General features: G+C 48.7%; 1 protein-coding gene and 1 pseudogene across 3 annotated transcripts; one reads left to right on the forward strand and one right to left on the reverse strand.

The window, feature by feature from the left end:
• The first annotated feature begins 826 nt into the window (after positions 1–826).
• On the forward strand, positions 827–27,483 carry TRAIP (TRAF interacting protein). 3 transcript variants are annotated; one of them, XM_070575251.1, is made up of 15 exons: positions 827–1,596; positions 7,061–7,118; positions 7,647–7,730; positions 9,785–9,824; positions 10,431–10,558; positions 12,055–12,149; positions 12,639–12,752; positions 13,777–13,864; positions 14,464–14,553; positions 14,985–15,073; positions 23,950–24,105; positions 25,962–26,010; positions 26,286–26,435; positions 26,544–26,594; positions 26,797–27,483. In XM_070575251.1, exons 1-15 carry the CDS (start codon positions 1,499–1,501, stop codon positions 26,914–26,916), a joined length of 1,410 nt encoding a protein of 469 aa, XP_070431352.1. In that variant the 5' UTR covers positions 827–1,498; the 3' UTR covers positions 26,917–27,483. The 3 variants fall into 3 exon arrangements, 2 of the variants coding, with proteins under 2 accessions (XP_070431352.1, XP_070431353.1); XR_011526975.1 differs by having other exon boundaries at positions 1,367–1,596; positions 26,544–26,695; positions 26,772–27,483; XM_070575252.1 differs by lacking the exons at positions 13,777–13,864; positions 14,464–14,553; positions 14,985–15,073 and having other exon boundaries at positions 1,367–1,596.
• Positions 2,328–2,686, reverse strand: LOC139075940 (small nuclear ribonucleoprotein G pseudogene; annotated as a pseudogene).
• Positions 27,484–27,844: the final 361 nt, after the last annotated feature.

The raw sequence follows: 27,844 nt of genomic DNA on the forward strand, positions 1-27,844 counted from the left end.
GGCTGGGATTAGGTTTATAGGTAGTGGCCTGTACACACTGCCGTGTGGATTGCTTAGGCTGAGAGTGCAGATCATCCTCACCACCATGTGTTACTTGATGCAGGGGTGGGGGTGGGGGTGTCTTCTGGACCCTATAAATCCACATGGGTGGTTGGTCCTCTGCTGGGCTTATGCCAAGGAATAACCTCTGGGCTGCTGTTCCGACAAGTCCTGTTGAATAAGGAGCTCTTGTCTTGACTTAGGCATAGAATTGGAACCCACCAAGGACCAGCCACCTTAGGGAGAGACCTGGCCAATGACCAAAGTGGGCTTCCCTGGGCTGGGGAGAGGGTGCAGGGTGGGCATTGCACCAAGGTTCTATGCTGCCCCCTTTGTGTTGATTCCTCCTTTCTGTGAACAACACCTGTGCTCTCCACGTAGGCCCAAAGGACTTCATGCTGGTCTACTTCAGGTGAAACAAATCAGCTTTATATTATAGGACTCTGAATAAGGTTTCTTCTGGGGAAAGGGGAGTAACACTGCTAAAAATAACTAAGTTTGAGAACTCCTAGGAAGAGTTACCCCAGCCCCAATGGCCCCAGTGAACTCACCAGAGATGCTGCTCTTTCTCAGGGAGCATCCCAAAGACAACTTCTCTGATGTGGGAATAATAAAAAGGGGTTGTTAGTCACTGGCCTATGAAGCATCTGGGCCTTCAAAATTCCAACTCCGCTGTAGTCTGGAGGCATAGCTGATCCTCCTGGGAGCTAAGAGCTAAAGTCAGGCTACTGGCTCTGCTGCCTCCAAACTTAGGGATCATCATGCTTTGCTTGGATAAAGCCAGGGTGACCTTGGGGTGTCTTGAGGGGTGTCCCAAAAAACCTGTGTCCATCTTTCTAGGACCACTCAAAGCCGAGGGTTTGGGAGGGTGGAGCAGTCTTTTGATCTGTGGGAACTATGGCCTTCCAGGGTATGGTCCAGCACTGCCCAGAACCCAGGGTACCCGCTGTCCATCGGGACCATCGTCCCATTCCCCTCTGGCCGCAGTCTTCTCGACTCGAGAAGTGCAGAGAAGGCTGCTCTGAGAAAACAGGACTGAGGAGCCCGTTCCCGGCGCGCCTCGCACCAGCTCTGGCTTGGGACCATATCGCCCTGTATTGCTCCAGAAAGGGGCCTGTCTGGCGGCGTAGCTGCTCCCCGTCCCAGTCCAGCCCTACGCTCTCACGGTACCGGCTGAATCTACCCGGGAGCCGCCTGAAAGTTACCGCTAGCGGGTTCAAGTCCTAACTCCGCCCCAGGATTCTCTAAGGCCCCTGGGGTGTTAAGCCCCGCCCCGTGAGGGTTCGTCCAATCCAGGCCCAACCTTCAGGCTCCGCCGCCACTTTCTCGCCACTTCCGGTCTGCTCCCGGAAGTCACTCAGTGGAGCCAAATTTGAAGCGAGCGGAGGCGGGGGCGTCCTCACGAAGCTGGACCAGTCGCGGTTTTCTTGGCTATCTGGGCCCTCTGAGAACAGTCATCATGCCTATCCGTGCGCTGTGCACCATCTGCTCCGACTTCTTCGACCACTCCCGCGACGTGGCCGCCATCCACTGCGGCCACACCTTTCACCTGCAGTGGTGAGTGACCCCTGTGTCGAGGCTGGGCGCTCGCCCGGGTTCGGCTACAGGGCGGTGGGGTGTTGGGCCTCCGGACGACCCGTCCTCGGAACCCAGATGGGTTATGAGAATGACACTAGACGGAGCCCCACTGGAGGTTCCCGACCTGGGTCAGGCAGGTCAGGGCAGGCTTCCCAAAGGAGATGATACTTGGGCTGAGTCCGGGGGGATAGGATTGGTTCAGTGAAGATAGAGTAGGGGCTTCCTTGATCGGTTTGCAAAACGATGTGACTTCAAAACTATTTAGCCCTGGCAGAGGTGAGCTTTCACTACACTAATGAGCCCTTTCATTTCTTTGAGATAGAAACCTTGTAGACACTCTGGCTACCCAGTTTGTTGTCGTTTGCTTGATGGTCTGTACTGATTCTATCCAGAGTCATCTCTGGTCAGACACTCTAACATATTCACTGACGCCAGCAAACCCAAGTTAATATCCAAGGGCAGGGAGGTGCTCCCTGATAAAGCCGTCCTGTTGACCCTATAGGACTCTTCTGTTGAACGTACAGCTGATGGAGAAAGATTCCCCTAGCAGCTGTGGACAAGCTGATCAGAGCTCCTTTTTTAATTGTGGTAAAATGTACATAACAAAATTTACAATTTTAACCATTCTTTTCCTTTTTTTTCACTATGTACTTTTTAATTGTAGTAAAAATATAACAAAATTTACTATTTTAACCCTTTTTTTCCTATTACAAAAGTTTATTTAACAAAAAGTTCAATATGAAAATGTATACAACCCCATTTTTATATAGTAGTAAAACAGGCCTTTTGGAGAGGGAACATGTGAAAGCAATTGATTTCTCTGGCGAACACAGCCATTGTTTATACTCTTTCCAAGGCTTCTAACATGATACTATTTTTTTGTAATACCCCCATTCCAGTATTGTTCTGTTGCCGACTAGTTGCCTTCTCCACACCTTCATCTATCACAAGATTCATAAAGATATCAAATCCCTGTAATATTCCTTGGACGTGTCTGCCACCACTTAATTTCAATGATAATTTCTTGTTCATAAATTTTTTTTAACTCAAGAGGGTGAGCTTTGCTCATGGTGTTTTGCTCACTGAACTGAAAGATGCCTTTCATTTTAACCATTTTTAAATGTACAATTCAGTGGCATTAAGTACATTCACAATGTTGTGTAACCATCACCACTATCGTGAGAAATTTTTCATCATTACAGACAGAAACACTGTACCCATTAAACAATAACTCTCCATTCCCCCCACACACACACAGCCCCTGGAAACCTCTATTTTACCTTCTGTCTCCTTGGATTTTCCTGTTCTAGGTACCTCATGTAAGGGCAATCATGCAATGCTTGTTCTTTTGAGTCTGCTTATTTCATTAAGCATAATATTTTCAAGGTTCATCCATGTTGTAGTATGTATCAGAATTTCATTCCTTTTTATGACTAAACAATAAAATTGTATGGAAATACCACATTTTGTTTACCCCTTCATCTATCAATGGACCTTGGGTTGGTTCCGTGTTTTGGCTACTGTGAGTAATGCTACTATGCACACTATTGTACAAGTGTCTGTTCAAGTTCCTGCTTTCATCTCTTTTGGGTTATACCCAGAGGTGGAATAGCTGGATCATATGGTAATTCTGTTTAATTTTTTGAAAAACTGCCTTACTGCTTTCTACATCAACTGCACCATTTTACATTCCCACAAAAATGCACAAGGGTTACAATTTCTCCACTTCCTTGTCATCACTTATTTTCTGTTTTATTTTGTTTTTTATAATGGCTATTCTAATGTGTGTCTTCTTTTGTAATGTGTGTGTTTAAAGCTACCAATTTCCCTCTTAGCACTGCTTTTGCTGCATTCCGTAAGTTTTGGTGTGTTGTTTTCATTTTCATTTTCATTCATCTCAAGATATTTTCTAGTTTTCCTTGTGGTTTCTTCTTTGACCCATTGGTTGTTTAAGAGTATGTTGTTTAGTTTCCAAGTATTTGTGAATTTTCCATTTTTCTTCTGTTATTTATTTTTAGTTTCATTCCATTGTGATCAGAAAAGATATTTTGCATAATTTAAATCTTTTAAAATTTCTTAAGACTTGCTTTGTGGCCCAATATATGGCCTATCCTGGAGACTGTTCCATGTGCACTTGATAAAAATGTGTATTCTGCTATTGTTGGGTGGAGTATATGTCTGTTAGGTCTAGTTGGTTTATAGTGTTGTTCAAGTCCTCTATTTCCTTAATGATCATCTGTCTGATTGTTGTATCCACTATTGAAATTGTGGGATATTGACATCTCCAACTTTTATTGTAGGACTATCTATTTCTCCCTTCAATTCTTTTTTTTTTTTTTTAAGTTTTATTTTTCCTTTTCCTCTCAAAGCCCCCAGTACATAGTTGTGTGTATTTTTAGTTGTGGGTCCTTCTAGTTGTAGCATGTGGGACGCCGCCTCAGCATGGTTTGACGAGCAGTGCCATGTCTTCACCCAGTATTCGAACCGGCAAAACCCTGTGCTGCCGAAGCAAAGTGTGCGAACCTAACCACTCGGCCATGGGGCCGGCCCCTCTCCCTTCAACTCCGTACAATTTTCTTTCATACATTTTTGGGCCCTGTTGTTAGGTGCATATATGTTTATAATTGTTATTTCTTGTTGGATTAAACCTTATAGCAATATATAAAATCCTTCTTTGTCTCTGATAGCTTTTTTTGACTTAAAGGCTATTTTATCTGACAATAATATAGCCACCTCAGCTCTCTTTTTGTTACTGTTTTTACTTATCCTGCTTGGGATTTATTAGGTTTCTTTAACTTGTGGAATGATTTCTTTAATCAGTTCTGGAAAATTATCAGCCATTGTCTCTTCATGTATTGCCTCTATTCCATTATCTATTTTCTTTCTTTTTTTCTTTTTGCTGTTTTTACTTTTATGACTTGCAACAGGAAGAACTTTTATTAAAACACCACCAAAGAAATGTTACTGTTCTAAAAATAGTTTGTCTTAATTCACTGGAAGAAAGGCAGAAAAGTAAGAAGGCCCTTATTTAGGGACCCAGCTTCAATTTGATATTTTAATTTCGGGGCCATTCTTTTGGGACCTCTTTTCTTTCTATATTAGTTTCTCATTTCTACTATAACAAATTGCCACTAACTTAGTAGCTTAAAACAATGCAAATTTATTACTTTACAGTTCTGGAGGTCAGAAGTCTAAAATGCATCTTACTGGGTAAAAATCAAGGTGTAAGTGGGACTGTGCTTTCCTTGGATCATGGCCCCTTTCTCTATCTTCAAAGCCAGCAGTGTTAACATCTTCAAATCTCTCTATGACTCTGACACTCCTGAATCATTAATAAGGACACTTGTAATTATGTAGGGCACAGCTGGACAATCTCCCCATCTCGAGATCCGTTTTTTTTGAGGAAGATTAGCCTTGAGCTAACTACTGCCAGTCCTCCTCTTTTTTGCTGAGGAAGCCTGGCCCTGAGCTAACATCGTGCCCATCTTCCTCTACTTTATACGTGGGATGCCTACCACAGCATGGCGTGCCAAGCAGTGCCATGTCTGCACCCAGGATCCGAAACGGCGAACCCCAGGCCGCGGAGAAGCGGAACGTGCGAACTTGACCGCTGCGCCACTGGGCCGGCCCCATGGAGATCCTTAACTTAATCACATCTGCAAAATTACTCTGGTCATATAAGGTAATGTAGTCACAGGTTTTAGAAATTAGGACATAGGGCCGGCCTGGTGGCACAGCGGTTAAGTGCGCATATTCTGCTTTAGTGGCCTGGGGTTCGCCGGTTCGGATCCCAGGTGTGGACATGGCACCGCTTGGCAAGCCATGCTGTGGTAGGTGTCCACATATAAAGTAGAGGAAGATGGGCACGGATGTTAGCTCAGGGGCAGTCTTCCTCAGCAAAAAGAGGAGGATTGGCAGCAGTTATCTCAGGGCTAAGCTTCCTAAAAAAAAACAAAGACAGACATTAGGACATAGACTTCTTGTGGAGAAGGTATTATTCTAACTAACACTTTCTTTCTGGAATTCCTAATTATATGTATGCTGGACCTTCTCACAGTATCTTCTGTATCTCTTAGCATCTTTTGTATATTTTTACATCTTTTTAATCCTCAGTGTTTCCTCTGAACTCTTTCAGCTTACCACTTCTTCAGCTGTGTCTAAACTGCTATTAAATTCATCCATTGAATTCTTAATTTTGGCCATTTTTTCAGTTTTAGAATTTCTGTTTGGTTCTTATTAAATTCTGCTAGATCGTCTTTTATTTTCTAATTTTCTACTGATATTTCCAATGTTGGTTTTTATTTATTTAGTATAATGTGTTATGATCTGTGTCTGACAATTCCAATATCTAAAGTCTTTGTGTGGGTATATTCTGGTTTTTAAACATGTGACTGTTTAAAAAAGAACCAAAACACTTTATTGAAATATGGTGTATTACATAGAAGTACACATATAATAAGTGTGTGGCTTGCAGAATTTCCCACTGAATACACCCATGCAACCAGAATTTAGATCAAGAAACAAGACATCAGCACTCCAGAAACCTCCCTGTGTACTCTTCCAATTACTCCCACCAACCAGCCTCTCCCCCGCACATAAGAATAACTGCTATCTTGACTTCCAGCAGCATAGATGAGTTTTGGCTACTTTTTTACTTCATATAAATGGAGTGATACACAATATACCTTTTTTTTGTATCTGGCTTCTCTTCCTCAATGTTATGTTTACGTGATTCATCTATAATATTGTTCTTAGTTGTAGATTCATTTATTCTCATTGCTGTGTAGTATTCCACTGTGCATAGTTAGCTTTGATTATATATTGTATATAGTATTTGAAAAATTCTTTATAGACAAAAATTTGAGGCCTGGGATGATGGTATTATCTTCTAGAAAGGACTCTGTTTCTCCCTGGTCCCTGGGCATGGGAGAATCCACTAGTAGGAGACTACTTGAATTCAAGTTTAAGGCTTGAGATGTTGACAGATCACCCAGAGAAATGATGCAAAGGTGATTTGCTTGCACTGCTACTTGCTTTTACTTCTTGTTCACCCTAGCTTTGAAAGTGTAGCCCTTTAATTTGAAAGTGAAAGTTTAAAGTGGGGGTGTTATTAGGATCCCCCTCTCTGAGGGACCCTGGGCTTTGACTGTTTCCCACCAGTCAAAGCCTAGAAGGCTGACAAAAGAGCAGCTCAGGTATAGGGAGAGCCAAGCCAATGGGGCCAAAAAAAGGGCCAGATGCTCAGAGTGCTTGTGTCAGTCAGGCCGTGTGGGATGTGCTGGCACTGCCTGTGGTGCTGCCCTCCTGTTGGCATTGGGTTGAGGAGCAGGCATTGGGTTGAGGAGGATCGGGACAGACCCTGTTGTGGTCAAGGTGGCTACCTGGCCTGTATATCTCCACTCAGCCAGGGTTCATCAGTCTGTTTTTCTGCTTCTCATTCCAGCCTAATTCAGTGGTTCGAGACAGCACCAAGTCGGACCTGTCCGCAGTGCCGAATCCAGGTGAGGGTGGTAGGGTGAAAACACCTCAGCTGAAGACATCTTCTCCTTGCCAGGGAGGAGGAACAAAGAAACACCTCTGAAACTGAGCAATATCTTTAACCTTTTTGGACCCTCATGGTTTGAGGCTGGTTGAGCCTCACTTGTGCTTTTGAGTGGCTTGAGAGGCCTGCTTATGCCCAAGGGTAGCTGATGGATGGACTTGTTGTGTAGGTCAATCTTCACCTAGGTAGATTTGACCTCCTTTTCTGCCTTTCTCCATTTCCTCAATGCACGGCACCTAGAATTGGGGTGTCTTTTGAGCAATCACCACATGAGTCTGCAGTGCCATGACTTTAGTAACTACCAAACCAGTGGCACCAGCTTGGGGTGCCTACAGGGTTGCAGAGGTCATCTGACTCCAGAGGACGTGCCGTGAAATGTTAGGCCTGAGAATAGGCCTGGCTGCAATGTTAGGCTGCATGTATACCCCTATCCCCCTCGCCCATGACTCAGCTATGCAGTCATACTCTATCTTGTTCTCCCATCCAGGTTGGCAGAAGAACCATTATCAACAAGCTCTTCTTTGACCTTGCCCAGGAGGAGGAGAGTGTCTTAGATGCAGAATTCTTAAAGGTACCCAGAATTTATCTCATTCTACTGAATTCCAAGCCCTCTGAGCATTCACTTTCTGCTCCCACCCAGGGAAACTACCTAGAGTATGGAGATGGAGTTCTGGAGGGGAGACTTGGTAGAGATTTCAAGGTAGAGGCAAGGAGAGCAGAGAACGTGATGAGACACAGTTGTCGGAGAAATACACTGTTAGGGAAGAAGGGAGACACTTGACTGTGAGCCTTCCCCTTGGGATTTCAGGGCAATTCTGACCGAAGGTCAGAGTGTCTCTCCTGAGGTCCCTTCACCTTGCAAAGGATCTACAACCATCCTTCCCAGCCACTTTGCTGCTTGGGCAGTTAGAGATAAGTTAGGAAACTATTCTAGTTCTCAGCTGGGGAAGATGTGTGGGCCCAATTTTCACAAACCTGGCTGTGCCTCACAACTTCCTGGGGAGCTAGGTATATATCCAGATGCCTGAGTCTTTCTCAGGTAGGAATAGAGTGCATAGCCCCTGGAATCAAGATGTGCAGCCAGAGTAGAAACCCACACTGCAGGGGAGGATGGGTAGATTCCTTCCTACACTTCTACTGCTTCCCCTCCAAGTCTAAGATATAGCTTTCTTTGTGTACAAGGGGGCTGGATTGGCAGAAACCTCTCAAGGAAGTGGGATGGGGTTCGCAAGTAAAGCTGAACTCAGTTAATTTTCTGGGCATCTGTCAAATCAGGGTTCATTTGGCCCTGGCCCTGGGGTGCCATGATGTCCTTGGAACCTCACTGCTTCAAGAACGTGGAGCTTTCATGCTTAAAGCCAACGTGTTCATCGTCATGGTAACTGCTCCCAGTTTTAAGCCTTGTCCTCTCTGTGATAAAGGGAACAAAGGCAGCTTCATTTCTTTCTGGCTTTCAAAGCCAAATCTAGGAGGCAGGGAGGCAACATCTTGTGTGGTTTGGAGCAAAGGCTTGGAAGGCACCTTGCTTGGGTGTAGAAGGAGCCAGGGGACTAGCTTTGGGATGGTGTCTGTTCTCAGGCAGTCCATGTCTACCCTTCTCCACCCACCTCTTCCACCTCCAGGTGTTCAGCCTACCTGAGCAGTCTAGCCACCAAAATCTCCTGCCTCCAGAGTCCTGGGTGGAGAGTTTGGCAGTAGGGGGCTTATCCACCCACTGTGGCTAGTCCTTAGTATCAGTCACATGTGAGATTCTGAGTCTTGTATCAACCTGGGAAGGGTGATCTGGAGGAGAATTTGCCTGGATTCTATCCAGCTACCACCATGGACCCTTGACCAAGCCTTTCAGTTCTGCAGAGCCTTGTTTTCCTGCTTATGGAGTAAGCACCTCTCTTGCTCACAGAATGTGGAGTGCTCCAGACACCTGAATGGGAGGTGGGCTCATTTCTGCCCCAGCCTCTCGTGGTTCTGCGGTAGTGGCTCTGGAACTTATGCATGGGCTTTGAAAGGCTCATTTGGCCCTCACAACAGTCTGGTTAGAGCCTAGCACATGTGAGGTTTCATCCAGAGGCACAAAGTTGTTCTGGCTCATCTACCCTATTGGATTCTGGGGGTGGAAGATTTGTGGTACACAGAGCTAGCTTAGAGCTTGGAGAGAGGTAGACTGTGAAGCAGGCAGGACCCAGGGTGGAGGGAAGGAGTGGTGGCCCAAGGTCCTTGGCCATCCCAACTCTGTGTCCCCAGTGAGTGCAACTGATGTCCAGAGAGGATAAGGGGCAGCACAGGGCCAAGGAAGCAATGGAAGCCTCTGCTGTAAGACTGACTGATCACACAGGCCCAACCTCACTTCTCTTGCCCCTGTTCTGCCTCTTTCCCTGTCCTAGGGTCTTATACTTGAGATTATTTTCCTCCATCTTACCTACTTTTTAAAAAGGCGCACAGACATAAAACAAGGTTTATTTCTCCATTGTTGACTTAGCTTGGCCTTGAGATACAGCAGAGGCCATGTCTCCCTGGACCTACAGGCCTCATTGTCCCCTCTTGGGGCTCCCCTCAAGCCTTATGGGAGACTGAGTAGAGGCCAGCTATGATGCCTTCCTGCTACTTATTGTGCATATTGTCTTGTAGAATGAACTGGATAATACCAGAGCCCAGCTTTCCCAGAAAGGTGAGTTGGCAAGAGACAAGGGCCCTGGAAAGCTTCTGACTTGGGCACTAGAGGGAAAGGCCCTGGGAGAAAGGCCTCCAACCTTCTGGTAGAGCCAGGAGCTCTCCCTGTTTGTATGTCCAAGAGTACTGCCAGCTCTTGTGATTGGCAGGAAGAGAGGAAAGGGAGGTGACTGAGACTGTCCACCTAGACCAGGTGAGCCTCTTTTCTTTTTCTGAGGCTTCTTGCCCAGGACCCAGGCTGGGAGGGGGCTGCCTGATGGAACAGAGTATTTATAGGAGAGGATTCGGCCGCCAAGTTTGGTAGGAACCTACTTGAGTTCTGGGATGATGAATTAAATAGACCCACAGGAGTGGGGAGCAGTGAATTCTTTACTCAAGTAGTTCCAAGCAGCGGAAATACGGTCTCATTCCCTGCATGAAGAGACTCTGGCTCAGCTTCCCTGGTTTGATGCATGCTGGAGAGAGAAGGGGGCCACCCAACTTTCTAGCCTGAGACTTATTCCTCACCTGGCTCTGGGGTGGGGTGCTGGAGCCCAAGGGCCTAGATTCTCATGCTGATGGGTGAACAGGCCTCTCCTCCATCTACCCTCCTCCCCTGTTCCAGAGAAGGAGAAACGGGACAGCCAGGTCATCATTGACACTCTGCGGGACACGCTGGAAGAACGCAATGCCACCGTGGAATCTCTGCAGAGGGCCTTGGACAAGGCCGAGATGCTGTGCTCCACCCTCAAGGTGGGTCCCCAGGTCCTGTGGGCATAAGTTGGTGGGGAGATAGAGCCCCAGTCCTGGGCTCACCACTCTCAGCTTATCTTCTGGTTTTGCCTTGGTCAATAACTTGGGTTGCACACTTGTAAAATGGAGACAAATCCTTTCTTCCCAGGCTTCCCATACTATATCTATCTAGCCCATAAGAAAAGGGCCATATTGGCTGCACTTATGGATTTTGTACTAGGTAGCTTGGAGAGGTGAGGCCTTCCCAGTGCTTCATGGAGGGGCTACTCAGCCAAGACCTTGGTGAGGCTGGGCTATGTTTCCAAAAGTAGTTTTTATTCCACTGGCAAAGCCAGCCTGAAGAACCTTCCATTAACACTCTAGTCTTTGGCTAGGCTGCTCTCTGGAGCCAGATCAAACAGCATCCCAGACAGGATCAGGGGGCCTTTGAAGTCAGCTGTGCTGAGCTGACCAGGCAGATCAAAGCCTGCAGAGCAAGCGGCTCTAGACCCAGATGAATTTTGTATCAGCCTGGGTTGCTGAGCCTCTTGCTCTCCAAGGGGCATGAGGTGATTGATCTGAACCCACAATTGATATTCTGGTCTCGTAGGAAGGAGCAATCCTTGCTGGATGCCATTTGAAAGGCAAAGGGAGCCATCCTCGTGAAGAGACAGGGCCCCAGGGTGTTCATTGTCTCTGTTCTTCCTTGGTGGCTGGGCTGGATCATGTGGCCTTGCCAGTGGGAGGGAAGAAGCAAACCAGCACCTGGCTGCAGAGCAAGAGTCTCTGATGGCATTCCCAGGTCAGAGATGGAGTGGTCTTGTGCTGAGGGCAGCCTGGCCAGCTGCCTCTGGCTCAGCTCTCCTATCCTGGCAACTGTCCATGGGTCTAGATGGTCGATAATGAGGCCTGAATTTGTGCTCCAGGCTTCGTCTTCTTCCTGCACAACATGCACCATGAGGCCCAGGCCACAGGACCTTAGCAGCCCACAATGGCCCCATAGATGCTGGCAGGGGGCTGTGCCTATAGTAAGACGTATCTCAGGAGAAAGCAAGCAGGGAGGTGAGGAAGCTATGTTTCCAAAAGGCCTCGGGCCTCTTAGCAGAAAAAGCACAAACCAGGGGCTGGCCCCTTGGCCAAGTGCTTAAGTTCACGTGCTCTGCTTCGGTGGCCCAGGGTTTCGCTGGTTCAAATCCTGGGCACAGACATGGCACTACTCATCAAGCCATGCTGAGGCAGCATCCCACATGCCACAACTAGAAAGACCCACAACTAAAAATACACAACTATGTACCAGGGGGCTTTGGGGAGCAAAAGGAAAAATAAAATCTTTAAAAAAAAGAAAAAGCACAAACCAGAGTGGGACCCAGGAGCCTTACCTCCTGGGGGTTAGAGGCACATAATTATTAGTATTTTCAAAAGCAGACAGCTCTTGGGTAGAGTTCTCCCAGTGACTTTACCTGTGGCCCCTCAGAACCTCCAAGCAACAGATATGTATGGGTGTGTTTGCTCTTCAGAAGCAGATGAAGTACTTGGAGCAGCAGCAGGATGAGACCAAACAAGCACGAGAGGAAGCCCGCCGACTCAGGAGCAAGATGAAGACCATGGAGCGGTGAGCTTGGAGCTGGGGCCTGCCCTATGCCCTTGCATCCAGGGCCACCAAGTGGCACAGCTCCCAGGACTGCAGCAGGGGCTGGGTCGCTTCTGTGGCTCAAATCTCCATAGGCCACAGGGGTGCTGGGAGAGGGGAACCCACAGATCTCTTTGCTCAGCCTCTGTGGGCTCTGCTACTTTCCATGGGGACCCTTGCCACACTCCTTCCTGTGGCCAGACAACCTGGCAGGTATTTTGTTCCAAGAACGTTTCTCTGGGGAATCCTTGACCTTGAGGCCCTTTGTCAGCATCCCTTTTTCCCCAGCAGCATCCCTGCAGCTGCGCTTAGCTCTGCTGTGGGGCCTTTCTTTGTGCAGACCTGCCTGCTAAAGCATCCTAGCAGCCCAGGCTGTCACCATAGCAACAGCAGCAAAGGGAGGCAGAGCTGTACTGGGTATCTACCCATCAGCCTCCAGATTTTAAATGCCGTGGGATGGGTGTTTTTCAGGATTGAGCTCCTACTTCAGAGCCAGCGGCCGGAGGTGGAGGAGATGATCCGAGACATGGGTGTGGGACAGTCAGCAGTGGAGCAACTGGCTGTGTACTGCGTATCCCTTAAGAAGTGTGTACTCTGGCCCCCTTGTCCAAGCCTAGGAGCTAAGCCATGGCACCCCAGCCGTGCCTCTCCATCTACTGCCTCTCTCTCTCTCTCTTTTTTTTTTGAGGAAGATTTGCCCTGAGCTAACATCTGCTGCCAATCCTCCTCTTTTTTGCTGAGGAAGACTGACCCTGAGCTAACATCCATGCCCATCTTCCCCTACGTTATATGTGGGATGCCTACCACAGCATGGCTTGCCAAGCAGTGCCATGTCCACACCCAGGATCTGAACCGGCAAACCCCGGGCCGCCAAAGTGGAACGTGTGAACTTAACCACTGCGCCACTGGGTCGGCCCATGCCTATCTCTTGTAAAGCAGAGCAGGTGGAGTTAAGAGGCAAGCTCTGGAGCCATGCTGCCTCAGTTCTAACCCTGAACCCACCTCTCACTGTGTGGCCAGGAGCCAGTTTCTTAGCCTCTCTGACTCTCAGCTTCCTGAATGGAGATAGTAATAACTTGCCTCATAGGGTTATTGAGAGAATTGAGTGTGAATTATAAGTGTTATTCCTAAGAAGGTTGGCACAGCTCTCTGAGCTATAAGCCTTGTCATGATATCTGAAGCTTGTTTCCCATCAGCACTGTTACTGACCCTGCCTGGCTTGCATCAGAAACTGCTCAGATTCTCTACTACTGTGGGTGTGAAACTGGGAAAAAGGGTCCATTTGGCTGACAGGCATGGAGGATCCCAGTTGACTCCTGTGGGGGCCAGGTGGTGTAGGGGTCCTCCTAGTGAGGCCAGGGCTTCCTGCAAATCCTCTCAAATCACCGGTGCCTGCAGGACAAGCAGGGAACAGAGAATCACCAGCTCTCCTTGCATTGAGTACAGACCCTCCTCAGTGCCACCTGGTCCCTGTTGAGCTCAGGCGTTAGAGTAGGAATGAGAATGGGCTGAGGGGTTGGGCTAGACTTTGTGTTTGGTTGGTGCTATGGCTATGGTCTAACCAGCAGGGTGTCCTGTTCTGACATCTCTTTCCATGACCCCTTTGTAGAGAGTATGAGAATCTAAAAGAGGCTCGGAAGGCCTCAGGGGAGCTAGCTGACAAGCTGAAGAAGGACTTGTTTTCTTCCAGAAGCAAGGTAACTTAGCGGGAGCAGAAGGTCAGGGGACAGGTGGCTGTCCTTTTGTCATGCTCATTCATGTCTCCTGAGCAAGGCTGTGGGGCCTGATGGTGCAGCTGACTCAATGGGGCTGTTGGATGACACACAGGGACTGGTTATTGGTCCTTACTGGGCTTTGGCTCTGGCTATGTTGCTTGTCCACTTAGAGTGACAGATCAGGCTGGTATCCCCTCAACATGTGCACACTATGTTCCCCTCTGCTCTTCCTGGCTTCTGGGTACCTCTCAGCTGACCAGAGAGCACAGGTCCCAAATTGACAGCTTCAGAGGCCTGTTTTTGTGCCAGGCCCAGAGTAGAGGGCTCTTGAAACCTGGTTCAATTAGCACAGCTGCTTTTATTTCTGGGCATGGTGTACCCATGGTATGCAGAGTATAGGAAGCAGCTCCCACTCCTGGGCAGCTCCAGTGAACGTTGCTCACAGAGTTAGGGTTTCCTCCCATATCCCCAGACTCTTCTGGACCCTGGGCTACCATGAGCATGCACTGGGTAGTTGTAGGCGGGGGCAGGGCACATGGCCACCCATTGGCTGGTCCCTTACTCCCTATACTTTCTTGTAGTTGCAGACAGTCTACTCTGAGCTAGACCAGACCAAGTTGGAGCTGAGGTCGGCCCAGAAGGACTTACAGAGTGCTGACAAAGAAATCGTGGTGAGGGACATCCCTGGCCAGATTGGAATGAGGACTGGTTGTGCGCCCTCCAAGAGCAGCGCTGGGCTAGCTCTGCCCAGGAACCTGTGCACCAGTTTGTGGTTCTGGGCTCCCTACATCCTCCTGGGTCAGATGTTCACCTTGGCCCTGGTCTGGAGCCTGGGCCTCCTCAGAAGAGGGCGGACAGCACCATGGGTCTTCCTTCACAGTCTGTCCTGACCTACATCCCTGAGGTCACCAGAGGAGAGACTCCACCAGAGAGGGGTTCTGAAGCCAGGTGGTCCTGGCCTCCTGAGCCTGATGTTGGGGTTTCAGACCTTACTCTGTTCTCAGTGGGCTTGCCCTTCATGCATGTTGCTCATGTCCTTAGCACTCTCTCTGGACTTGATGCCTCAGCCTTTCTTTTACACTCTTCTCTTTCCTTCCCCAAGAGCCTGAAAAAAAAGCTAACGATGCTGCAGGAAACCCTAAACCTACCGCCAGTGGACAGCGAGACTGTCAACCGCCTGGTTTTAGAGAGGTTTGTTGACCCTCTGGGGTGGTGCAGGGGCCCCAAGCTGGAAGAGCTGTCTGGGAAGGATCTTTACTCCTCCTGGCTTTGCTGGGGTGGGTGGCCCATGTGGGTCTGAAGGCTGTGGACCTCTTGTGCTGGGAGATAGCCAAGATTTAGCTGGAAAGCAGCTTTGAGACAAGTTCTAGGCTCTGACAAGGAGAGGCCAAGGTAGGCCAGAGAGGACCTAGGGATGGTCAGAGAAGGGGCAGGAACATTGACTGTCTCAGCACATCCTGTTTATGGAATGCCTCACCAAATGCATCTGTCTGCCCCAGATCCTGAAACAAGCATGAAACCACTCACTGGGATAATTCCCTTCTGGTCGCAGGAATGTGTGCATTAAAGCTGCCAGCAGAGGGAGCCAAGAGGCAGAGGGATGGGGTCCCTGCCTGGAGTGGCCACCCATTTGTCCTCCTAAGTGTTTCACAGAAGCCGGCTGGCAGAGAGTATCCTCAGGGCTGTCTCCTGCCTAGCTGCCCAGCTGATGGCCCAGACAGAAAACACATAACCTAGTGACCCAGCGTTTTATTTGAGCCACTTTTCAATGTACTTTGGAAAGTCATTATGCTCCCTCTTCCCAACATGCAATCAGTTGCTGGAGCCTGCCCCATCTGTGGTACCTCCTGACCCTTTCCCTTGCTACCACCTCCACATGAGGCTTGTGACCCATCCCTCTGCTCCTCAGCATCATGACACTCCTCCTTTGCCAAACGGCTCCCTGACCGCTCAGCACTGTGTCCAAGGCACTCAGGGAGCCAGCCTTGTGGGCTGTGGTGGATCTTTAGGCTTCAGCCATATGTTACTGTCAAACACAGTGGAACACTCCTTGCCTTCCTGCTTCTGTGCCTTTCTGTGCTTTAGCTCTTTTCCATGCTGAAGGGTCAGCTGTCCTGTAGAGCCTTTTCTAGTCTCCTCAGCAGGCATAAGCTCACCCTCCTCTGCACAGGTAGCACTTCTTAGTCAGATGCTGTGTCAGGTGCCACAGGCCACAGAGGTGCTCTAAAGTCTTGTTGGAGCCTGGTCCACTCAATCTGTACACACTTAGCTGTGAGTTGACCTGGAGCCACATCGTTTTTTTTTTTTTAAGATTTTAAAAAATTTTTCCTTTTTCTCCCCAAAACCTCCCAGTACATAGTTGTATATTTTTAGTTGTGGGTCCTTCTAGTTGTGACATGTGGGACGCCACCTCAGCATAGCTTGATGAGCGGTGCCATGTCTGCGCCCAGGATCCTAACTGGCAAAACCCCAGGCCGCCGAAGCAGGGTGCATGAACCCAACCACTCAGCCATGGGGCCGGGCCCTGGAGCCACATCTTAATCTGTGTCCCTCACCACCAGCTTCCTTACACGCACGCTCCTTTCCCCACGCCATAGTACCTGTCAGCATCTGCACGAGGGAGTGAAGGCATACAAGCTAGTTTCCTCTCATTCTCGTTTGTACCTTTAATTCCTCAATCTTACTCTTTCCTTTCTTACCTTAGCATCTTCCAGTGTCTCTTCATGGAACCACAGCTGCCTGCCTGCCCCACTTTGGGTTGGACTGAAAAAGAGCTGTGAGTGTGTGATGGGCACATGATTCTCTATGAGGTCCAGTGTGTGGTTGATTTTGACAAACTAGGCTTTGTTTCTAGTCCTTCTTCTACACTCCACCCTCAATGCCCATTGGCCATGCCACCTTGGAAGCCCTAGGTAACACAAGGGCTCTGTCAGGAGCTTGGTGGGTATAGTACCCACCCTCAGGAAGGTGATAATCTCAGAGACCATTCCATGTGGACAAAGCTTTAGAACCCAGGCTGCCTCAAGGCAGGAAGTAAAACTCCTTTTCCTAGGATATCACTCAAGTCTGCTTTCTGCAGGCTCCATGGCACTCCCTCTACTTCCCATTCCATGGGCCTCAGGGTGTTTCCACGCACTTGTCCTCTGTGTCTGGCGTCCGCAGTGAGGGAAGCACAAGCACACAGGCTGCCTTGAGGCACCCAGGGACTTTGCATAGCTGTGTTTGCTTACTTTCTTTACCACTTCAGGCTGCTCTGAGACCTGGACTCCTACAGCAGGTCCTTACTGAGTGCCTGCTGCTTGCCAGGCCTTACTTGATCTCTTGGAGCTAGACAAGCTGAGGGATTGGATGGCCAAGCCATGAGCTCCCAGTTGGGGATTTGGTCTGCAGCTCCCAGTTGGGGATGAGTCCACTTCATTCTGAGTAAGCCTCGTGCCAGGGCCTGCAGCCCACCTTGGTATATAGAGGACTGCTCTGGTCTCCCCCATCTTTCAATCCAGCAGGATCCCACATCTGAGAAGTCTACGTCTGTACAAAGCTGGGGTGGACTGCCCATCAAGCTGCATGCAGGATGACCTCATTCCCTTTTTAATCCAGTATTTTTCTGGGCATAAAAATTAGGGTGGCAAGTCTGTCGCTTTTAGTATTAGCTCTTCTTTTAACTAGGCACAGTCTGTTCTAAATTCAGGGTCCTTTCCTAGGGCCCCAGGCTCTCAAAATAGTTGTTGAATTCTCAGTAGCAGCTTTGCCCTGTCTTCTTTCTGCTCTAATGGCAAGACCCTCGAAACTACAGGTCCCCTAAAAGACCCTGCCATCCACCTTTGCCCCATGATAGCTGACAGATTGCTATGTGGGTCTGGAAGAAGACTTAAGCTTTCTTGATGTATCACAATGTACAGGCACATTCCTTCAACCAATATTCAGATCTGAAGGAAAAACAGTCCAGGCAGAGAGAATGGTGAAAGCAAGGACCCTGAGGTGTGACTAAGTTGGGTATGCTTCAGGGAGAGGGGCCAGTGGCAGATGAGCCAAATCTACAGGGCTTCGTGGGCAGCCTTGGAGCGTGGATTTTATCCTAAACACAATGGAAGCTGTTGGGGATACTTGAGGAAGATCACTCTGGTGGAACTGGTGTATGCCTCTGATTTTCAACCTATCACCCATTGATGGTTCCTTGAACCTGCACTCCAGCCCAAGGGATACCAGGTCACCAGCTTGATGCGAACCCTCCTAGACCTCTGCTTCATTACAGATGAAAATCCCATGAGCCATACACAGCCATGGGGGGAGGGGGTCATTTGGGCGTTTGATTTTAGGTGTTTCTTGATACTTTTGTGTCATACTGTAGCTTTTAAAGATTTTATTTTATACTTTTTCCTTTTTCTCTCAAAGCCCCCCAGTACATAATTGTGTATTTTTAGTTGTGGGTTCTTCCACTTGTGGCATGTGGGAGGCTGCCTTAGTATGGCTTGATGAGCGGTGCCATGTCCGTGCCCAGGATTCAAACCGGCAAAACCCTGGGCCGCTGAAGCAGATCGCGCAAACTTAACCACTCTGCCACGGGGCCGGCCCCTGTAGCTTTTCAAATATGACTCTCTGGAATGCCTTGGAGATATATTCAGATTAGTCCACAGAGATCCATGTTGTTCCTCCTTCACCCACTGTGCATGGAGTGCACAAGCCATGTTCACTCAGGCCTTCTCCTCTCAGTGGATATTCAGGGTGGTTCCAGTTTTCCAAGCTGACAGAAAGCACTCGAGGGAGCACCCAAGGTTGCAGTGGAGAGGTGAGCAAGCAAGGCAGTCATCCTGAGACTTTTCCCAGCTCTCTCCTGGTTGGAGCCACTGATTTTTGTATCTGATGTCTTATTCTTTCTTTATTTACTTCCTTGCTTTGTTAAAGGTCATCTTGAAATAATTCCTAAGGAAGGGAGCTGGAGTGCATGTCAGAATACTTTTATGCTGCTCTTAGGTTAGATTGCCAGTTTGGCTTCTAGATGAAAGTTAGTCTCCCTCAGAACTCTGAAGACCCTGCTTTCTAGTTGTCTAAAATCCAGTATTGCCACTGAGAAATTGATGCCCATCCTATTCTTGGCCCTTTTGTAAGTGAATCTATTTTTCCTCATGGCACAGTTTTAGGCTGCTTCCTCTACCCTTGGGCTTCTGCGACTTCCCAGATGAGTCTTTTCCATTCATCCTTCTGGGCTCTTGGTGGGTCCTTTAAATGTGAACACTCGAATCTCCCTTCAGCTGCGGGAACTTTCTTGTGATTTTCTTTTGAGAATCTGCTGCACGCCAATGTCTCCGGCCTTTCTTTCTGGAACACCTGCAGGTCTAATGTCTGACTTCCTGGATTGGTCCTTTGTGTTTTTGTCTTTCATTCTGAGAGATTTTCTTAAATTTTAATTAGAATTTCTTAATTTTTATAACTTTTTACTTAATCATATCTTTTATTGTGGTAAAATATGTATAACATGAAATTCACCATTTTAACCACTTTTAAGTGTATAGTTCTGTAGCATTAAGTACATTTACATTGTTGTGCAACCATCCCCACCATTCATCTAGAGAACTTTTCCACTTCCGCAACTGAAACTCTCTACCCGTTAAACACTAACTCCTCATTTCCCCCTCCTCCTACTCCTGGAAGCCACCATTCTGCTTTCTGTCTCTATCAGTTTGACTACTCTAGGAACCTCATATCAGTGGAATCATATAATATTTATCCTTTTGTGACTGGCTTATTTCACTTAGCATACTGTCTTCAAGGTCCATCCATGTTGTGGCCTGTGTCTGAATTTCCTTCCTTTTTAAGGCTGAATCAGATTTTAAATTTGCAAGCATTCTTTCTTGCTCTCTGAGTGCATCCTTTGAAAAATATGCTATTCCTTGTTTTATGGTCTAACATTTTGTTTCTCAGGATCATCGTGACCTTTCTCTTGGACTTCCTCCCATGTCTGGGGTTCCTTGGCTGCCTGTGGCCCTCTAAGGAGGAGTGATGAAAGGCTGCCTGAGAACCCAACCTATGTGGGCAGGGTTTGAGGGGAGTGTGCAGTGAGCTGGCCTCATGCTGAGTCTTACCCGAACCCAGGAAGCAGAGAGCTTTACTCTCTGATACTGGCTGCCCTAAGTCACTGTAGATGGTTTGCTTGATGTTACAGGTGAAAGGCCCTTCCAGTTCTTAGCACAGAGTAGCAGCCTGGCTTCCTGGTGTTCTGCCAGTGCAGACATAGGAAGGGGTGGAGCCAAGCTCACATCTTCCATCAGCACTTCAGTTTTCAGGCCTATTTAATGCTTCTGAAAATCCAGATCTTCCCCTGGTTCTCCCTTGCATTCATAGCCCTGTCTTTGTGGGTGCTGGCTGTTGTGTAGGTCTCCTGTTCCCTGGCCATGCTCTCTCTCCCAGAATTTTCTGGAAATCTATGGGTACTGATGGTGGTTGTCCATTCCATTTGTTGCAGTAGGATTATCCTTCAGTCTTGTAATTTTGTGGTGGCCTCAGGAGGCAGCTATTACCAACTACAGATGGGGTGCTCAGAAGACATTTCTCATGGACCCTAAGGGCCCCTGACCTCCAGGCTGAAGGGAGCTGGGAAGGCCTTTGCTTAGGGTAGGCCTGCTAAGTGCTGTGAGTTCTTAGAGGAGACATTGTCTGACTCCAGGCCACACAGACGATGAATCTGCCCAGGGCCTTGGCTCTGTTTTGGAAATGGGGCCTTTGAGTGTCTTGCCTCACTTCCTGAGGCCTCTGGCATGAAGCCCTGTACATTGGCCCTGGATGAGTGTCCCCAAGGCGATGGTATCACCCAGGAGGGCCTTAAGCCAGGACCTCAACCAGTGAGGGAGGGTTATTGGGCCTCCCACTCTTCCTCTTCGTCAGACAGACAGATGGTGGGAAGGAAAGCAAGACCCTTGGCAGGAAGGGAAACTGTTCGAACTCATAAAAGGATATACTGGGAACAGTCTGAGGAAACAGGAAATCTGTTCATATGAGCCAGATGTGGGTATAGGGGAGCGAGGGAGTCACAGTGAGAGCCTCCTGAGTCTTGAGTTTAGTGTTGTGGATGGTGGGAAGGTGAAAGTAAAGAAGACTGGCTTGACTTGAGCCAAGGCTGGGCACGTGCCATAGGCACCGCTGGGCAAGGTCTGAGGAGATGGCAGCAGGAAGCTGTGCCGTGAGCCACATGGAGGGCAAAATGGCTCCCCTCAGCCAGACCCTGCCTGCCTCATGAGTGCACCTCTCCTAACCTGGGCCTGGACTTGCTGGGGTTGGTAAATAGTGGCAGAATAACAGATACTACAAAAAGGTTGGCATGGGTGGTCCTGGCTGCTGCTTTATGCTGTGTTTCATAGAGTGGGAAGCAAAGCAACCGGCATGGGGTTGGTTTGAGGTGGGTTTGTGCAGTCTTTGTTTCTACTTGCAGGCAAGGAAGAGGTAGACCTTCCAGGGCCCTGGCCAGGGAAAGGAAGAGATAGTCCAAGCTTTCCACATTGTTTACCTACCCAAATCAGTACAAGTAGTTCCCTTTCCTCTGAGCTGCACACCCCAGTGGGCTCCTAGCCAGAGACTAATACCCTCACAGTTCAGCCCTCTGTCCCTGACCAGTGAGAGTGGTAGAGCTGTAGGCAGCCCTGAAAGGTTCCTGAGGGAAGGAAAGAGAGAGGGTGTTCTTGGTGTTGTCCCTAATACTCCCCAGAGATCTCTTCTGACCACAGGAACTGGGGAGCCCCACTAGGCCTGGATGAGCTAGAAAAATCCTATTGGCTGCAATTTTCTGATAGAATACCTCTCCCATTATAAAGTAAAAACACATTCATTATTGAGAATTTGGAACAGACGGACTTATTGCCTAGGTAGTCACCAGTGACATGCAGTGTATTTCCTTTCAGTCTTTTTTCTATATGAGGAGGGTGGCTGTTGGCATGGGAGATGTGTGCACCAAATCATGTGATTGTGCTATACATAGAGTTTTTTCCCAAAATTATTGTGGTAAAATATGCATAACATAAAACTTACCAACTCTTTTTTTTCTTTTTGAGGAAGATTAGCCCTGAGCTAACATCTGCTGCCAATCCTCTTTGCTGAGGAAGACTGCCCCTGAGCTCACATCTGTGCCCATCTTCCTCTACTTTATATGTGGGATGCCTACCACAGCATGGCTTGCCAATTGGTGCCATGTCTGCACTCGGGATCCGAACCGGTGAACCCTGGGCTGCCAAAGCAGAACGTGCACACTTAACCGCTGTGCCACCGGGCCAGCGCCTACCAACATTTTTAAGTGTCCAGTTCAGTGGTATTAAATACATTCACAATGTTGTGCTGCCATCTCCACTCTCCATCTCTGGAACTCTTTTCATCTTGTAAAACTGAAACTGTACCCATTAAACAGCAACTCCCCACTCCTCCCTCCCCCCAGAGCCAGGCAACCACCGTTCTACTTTCTGTCTCTGAGTTTGCCTACTAAGTACTTCATAAAAGTAGAATCATATAGTATTTGTCTTTTTGTGACTGGTTTACTTCACTTAGCATGTCCTCAAAGTCCATCCATGTTGTAGTGTATTGCAGAATTTTCTTCTTTTTTAAAGCTGAATAATATTCCATAGTATGTATATACACATTTTGCTTATCCATTCATCTTCATGGACACTTGGTTGCTTTCACGTTTTGGCTATTGTGAATAATGTTACTATGAATATAGGTGTACAAATATCTCTTCTAGATCCTGCTTCCAGTTCTTTTGGGTGTATACCTAGAAGTAGAATGGTTGGATCATATGGTAATTCTATTTTTAATTTTTTGAGGAACTGCCTTACTGTTTTCCACAGCTGTTGTCCCATTTTACATGCTCACCAACAGTGCACAAGCGTTCCATTTTCTCTGAATTCTCACCAACACTTGTTTTCTGTTTTGATAGTAGCCATCCTAATACGTATCTCATTGTGGTTTTGGTTTGCATTTCCCTAATGATTAGAGATATTAAGCATCTTTTCATGTGCTTATTGGCCATTCATATATCTTCTTTGGAGAAATGTCTATTCAAGTCTTTTGCCCATTTTGGAATTGGGTTGTTTTTTTGTTGTTGAGTTTTAGTTTTCTGTGTATTCTAGATTTAATCCCTTATCAGATATATGATTTGCAAATATTTTCTCCCATTCTATGGATTGTCTTTTTATACTGTTGATAGTATCTTTTGATGCAGAAAATTTTAAATTTTCAGGAAGTCTAATTTGTGTGTTTTTTCTCTTGTGCCTATTAAACAAGAATTTTGTATGGCTTTTTTTTCTTTGTTTTGTTTTTTGTTTGAGGAAGATTAGCCCTGAGCTAACATCTGCTTCCAATCCTCCTCTTTTTGCTGAGGGAGACTGGCCCTGAGCTAACATCCGTGCCCATCTTCCTCTACTTTATATGTAGGATGCCTGCCACAGCATGGCTTGCCAAGCAGTGCCATGTCTGCACCCGGGATCCGAACCGGTGGAACCCGGGTTGTTGAAGTTGAACGTGCAAACTTAACGGCTACACCACTGGGCCGGCCCTGTATGGCTTTTTAAATTTAACATATGAACATTTTCACATATTATTAAGTTTACTCTCCAGAAACACTACTTTAATGTCTGTATCATATTCAAGCTATGAAAGTACCCCCTGCCCCTAGGGGAGTCATTTTGACTGTGTCTAATACTGTGCCATTTGCCATGAAAAGTAGCACTGGAGGGGAAATCCCTCTACATCAGTCTGTGGTCATGTCTCTCACTGGCTCCTTGCACTGCATTCTGAGAAAGGAGGCTACTTGGTCAAAAGGCAGTAGCCTTTTGTTTGTATGTTTGGGTTTTGTGTGGATTTCTGCTTGCTTCTTTCCATGTCTTCTATACTTTCACTGTCCTATGACTGTGTGAAGGACTGAGCCAAGTGGGTTTTTTTCTGTAGAATTAGGGCTTCCTTGCAGGGTGGCCCTGAGCCAGGTATGGGCTCCAGGCTCCTGGAGCCAAGCTATCTGTGATGCTTGAGGGGCTGTTGTCCTTCTGGCCTGCCACTGTGATCCTGAGTAACCAGGCCATTTCTACCTACAGCCCAGCTCCTGTGGAGGTGCTGAATTTGAAGCTTCGCCGGCCAGCCTTCAGTGATGATATTGACCTCAATGCCACCTTTGATGTGGCCACCCCCCCAGGCCGGCCTTCTAGCATCCAGCATGGTCACACTAAGAAGCTCTGTCCAGAGAAGGCACAGTAAGTGATAGTCCCTGTCCCTGTCCACAGCCTGGAGGGAGAATGGCTAAGAGATCTCTGCAAGCCCTGCCCTAATAGCTCTGAGTGGCTGACAGGGCAGTTAGGGCCACCTGGGCTTGACCATGGCTTTTATTCCAGCCACCTCTTCTTCCCTCTCTTGAGTACTCACTCTGTGCAAAGCCCTTCTCTTGCTTGTCTCGTTAATCTTCACCAGCACCCTTCAATCAAAGGTGTTGGGATGTTAGTTGGAAAGAACATATGGGTCCCAGTAGGGGCAGGTCTGGGCTGATGGTGCTGAGGGTGTGTGTGCTCCCAATACCTTGAATGCCTGCCTACCAGAGTCCTGAGCCAGGGACTGTGAACTTCCTCTTCCACTGTGTGCCTCTCAGGCTAATGCTTGAGAGATGGTTTGAGAACCATCTCAAATCGTGGAGCCCAAGGCTCCACCACTTAAGACAGTAGCCCTCAGGGGCAAGCATGAGAAGCTGTGTGGACCTGCAATAGGGTGGGTAGGACCTGCACTAGGGGTACAGCGGGACTGGGAATGCGGAAGCTGTCCTTGACCAGGCAGGCCAAGTGTAGTTCATCATGGAGCTAAGACCTACTCCCGTACATACGTGTAGGTATACACTGCTCAAGTAAGGGAGGTCAAGGGCTCAGCAGGTTTCCTCTTAATCAAAGACTTTGGACACGAGAGAAAGAAATTTAGATGTTAGCCTGTGGTGGTGGAGGAGGCCCAGGGAGAGTGCAAAAGGGAAAGCCAGCTGGGCTATCCCCCACTGCCCAACCTCAGGGGTGGAGGCACCCATGCTGTACAGGGCCAGGCCTGGTAGCAATGAGAAACAAACTTAGGGCATGTGGGCTGCAGTCAGGAGGCCTATCACTGCCTGCTTCACACTCTGGCGTCCTCATGTTGCCCCTTCTTTAGCTGTAAAGGTTGAAAGTAAGCATCTGGGGCCTGCAGGCTGTCAGGCCTTGTGGAGATGTTTCTACCACTTTCAGGGCCTGCAGAGGGTGTGAGAGAACCCCGGATGCCCCCAACTCAGATCAGCCTCTCCAGAGCCAGACTTGCAGCAAGGGGAGAATCTTCCCATGGTCATCATGTGACCTCACCATATGCTATGGGGGCAGGCCCTGATCCTGCCCCTGTCCTCTTGGCTTTGAGAAGCCACAGGGTCAGCTGTAGGTCATGGACCATCCTCACACCCACCTGAAAAAATACCAGGAGAGGGTATCCGGCTGCCAGGGTCCCCAGGAATTGCATGGAAACAGTGTCCAGCTCTGGAGCTGGGAGTGGGAGGCCAGGGCCTGTGACCATGATCTGTTCTGCCCCAGGCCCTGCCTACACAGATTATCTAAGAAGATGGCCTAGCCCTGAGTTGTGAGAGCACTTTATGGGCTATCTAACTTACTGAGGGTCTTGTGGAGGGGGGCTGCTCTCTGGACAGGTAGGGCTAGGCCTGAGCTCATTAGATGCCTTCTGCCTGCTTCAGGGCATAACTGGCTTTTCTCCTATGGGTGGTGAATGAGTTGGGCTCACTAGTCCCACATAGAGTCTGAGACATGGTGAGGTGCCTGAGGGCTTGGGGAGCATTGGAATTAGCTTGACCCTGAGTGGAAGCCACAAGACTGGGATGTGGTCCAACCTCCCCTGCCTCCGCCACTCTGACAGCTGTGGCTGTCCAGTTCACAAACCTGCACTTGGGGTGGGGATCACTGAGATGCCTTATCCAGCACACAGCCATAACAGCAACCGTGTTACATAGTGGCTCTCTAAGGGGCATTTGCTGAGCCTGGCTCGCCTGCCCCTTGTGTCTTGCTCACTTGCCTCTTGCCTTCATGTCACACTCTTGCAGCTCTCCCGTTCAAGACATTCCCAAGAAGATGCCCAAAGGTCACAAGCAGGTAAGGCTTCCCAGAAGCAGCTCAGGCAGTCACCATCCAACCTTTGCAAGGACTGAGTGTGAAGCTGGACTTCTAAAAGGGCAGGGTCTTGCCAGACCCCTCTCACTCCTGGCCCAGGATGGAGGTACTTTAGAGCCACCTGGGAACCCTACTCGTTGTCCTTCCAGCCTCCTGATGAGGCATCAGAGATCTAATCCTGTTCCCTGACCATTACCCATCCCACTTCTTCACTGCCATCCTACTCATCAAACCTGCCACTGGGGTCTCCCCTGCAGGAGTCCCAGCTCTCACTGGGCGGCCAGCGCTGTGTGGGAGAGCCAGATGAGGAGCTGGCTGGTGCCTTCCCTGTCTTCATCCGGAATGCTGTCCTGGGCCAGAAACAGCTCAAGAGGGCCAGGGTGGAGCCCTGTCGCAACACAGATGCAGTGAGTGTCACAGCACAGTGGCAAGTGCCAGCCATTTCAGGGGTGGGGCTGGTTTGCCAGCCCTCTAGCCTGTTAGCATGGTCCACTCACTTCTTCCTTCTGCTTTAGGTAAGGACAGGCTTCGATGGGCTTGGAGGCCGAACAAAATTCATCCAGCCTGTATCCTTGTTCTGTGGCATTGGGCTGAGCTGAGCTATAGAGTCCACACCATCCGTACCCTGTACCCACCTACCCCAGCCTGCCAGTGGCTGCAGCCTCAGGTGTGTAGAACCAGACCTTGCTCAGTGTAGCAGGGCTGCCCACCCCCAAGTCTGAGCCTTTCCTGCCCCTCTTTAGGCCTCTTCCTTGACATCTCCTTCAGACTGACACGACTATGATCCGCCCACTGCCTGTTAAGCCCAAGGCCAAGGCTAAGCAGAGAATAGCGGCAAGGACCCTGCTCCCTCCCTCCCAGGCAAAGCTGGACAACTTCCTGTGGTAGTGAGAACAGTGAGTCTGATCAATGGCCAGATACATGCCTCCAACTTATAAGCTGAGGACTGGCGACTGGCTCGGCAGGGAGTTTTGGAGGCAAGGCCCCTCTTCCAGGACCAGCCCTGAGGGCAAGGGAAGACGAGAAGATGGGGTGAGGGTGAGGTCCAGAGACTGCTTTTCCTGTACTCACTCTGCCCCACCCCCAACATACTGGGCCTACCTGTGGGAGCTAATGTGACTAGCTCTCTGTTCATGCTAGCAGCACATGCTCCCTGTTCCAGGCTCCCATTTATAGCCATGATCAGATGTCGCTGGGCTGTTTCTTGTCCTCCAGACCATGGTCTTTTGTTGACTGTATGGACCAAAGTGCTTGAGGCTTCTCAGGCATCATCAGCCTGCCCAAGCTTCTGCCAGCCTCCCTCTTGCTGCTGGGCATGGCCTGAGCCAAGCAGGATGGGGAATAGGGGATGGTGGTGGGGAGAGGATGGGGGAAAGATTTCTATGTAAAATAAAAAAGAAAGAATCTCTTTTTCCTGGCTCTGGGCATATAAATTTGCATCAACACTTTGGAAAACTGTTTGGCATGACTTTCTTTCTTTTTTTTTTTTTTTGAGGAAGATTAGTCCTGAGCTAACATCTGCCGCCAATCCTCCTCTTTTTACTGAGGAAGACTGGCCCTGAGCTAACATCTGTGCCCATCTTCCCCTACTTTATATGTGGGATGCCTGCCACAGCATGGCTTGCCAAGCAGTGCCATGTCTGCACCAGGGATCCGAACCGGTGAACCCCGGGCCACTGAAGCGAAACATGTGCACTTAACTGCTGCACCACTGGGCTGGCCCCCAAGGCATGACTTTCTAAAGCAAGATCTTCACCTAGACTCAGACCAGCAGTTCTACCCTTAGACATATGCCCTCTCCTCGGGCACAGGGAGA

The sequence above is a fragment of the Equus przewalskii genome, chromosome 15 (assembly GCF_037783145.1).
Source record: "Equus przewalskii isolate Varuska chromosome 15, EquPr2, whole genome shotgun sequence".
Lineage (NCBI taxonomy): Eukaryota > Metazoa > Chordata > Mammalia > Perissodactyla > Equidae > Equus > Equus przewalskii.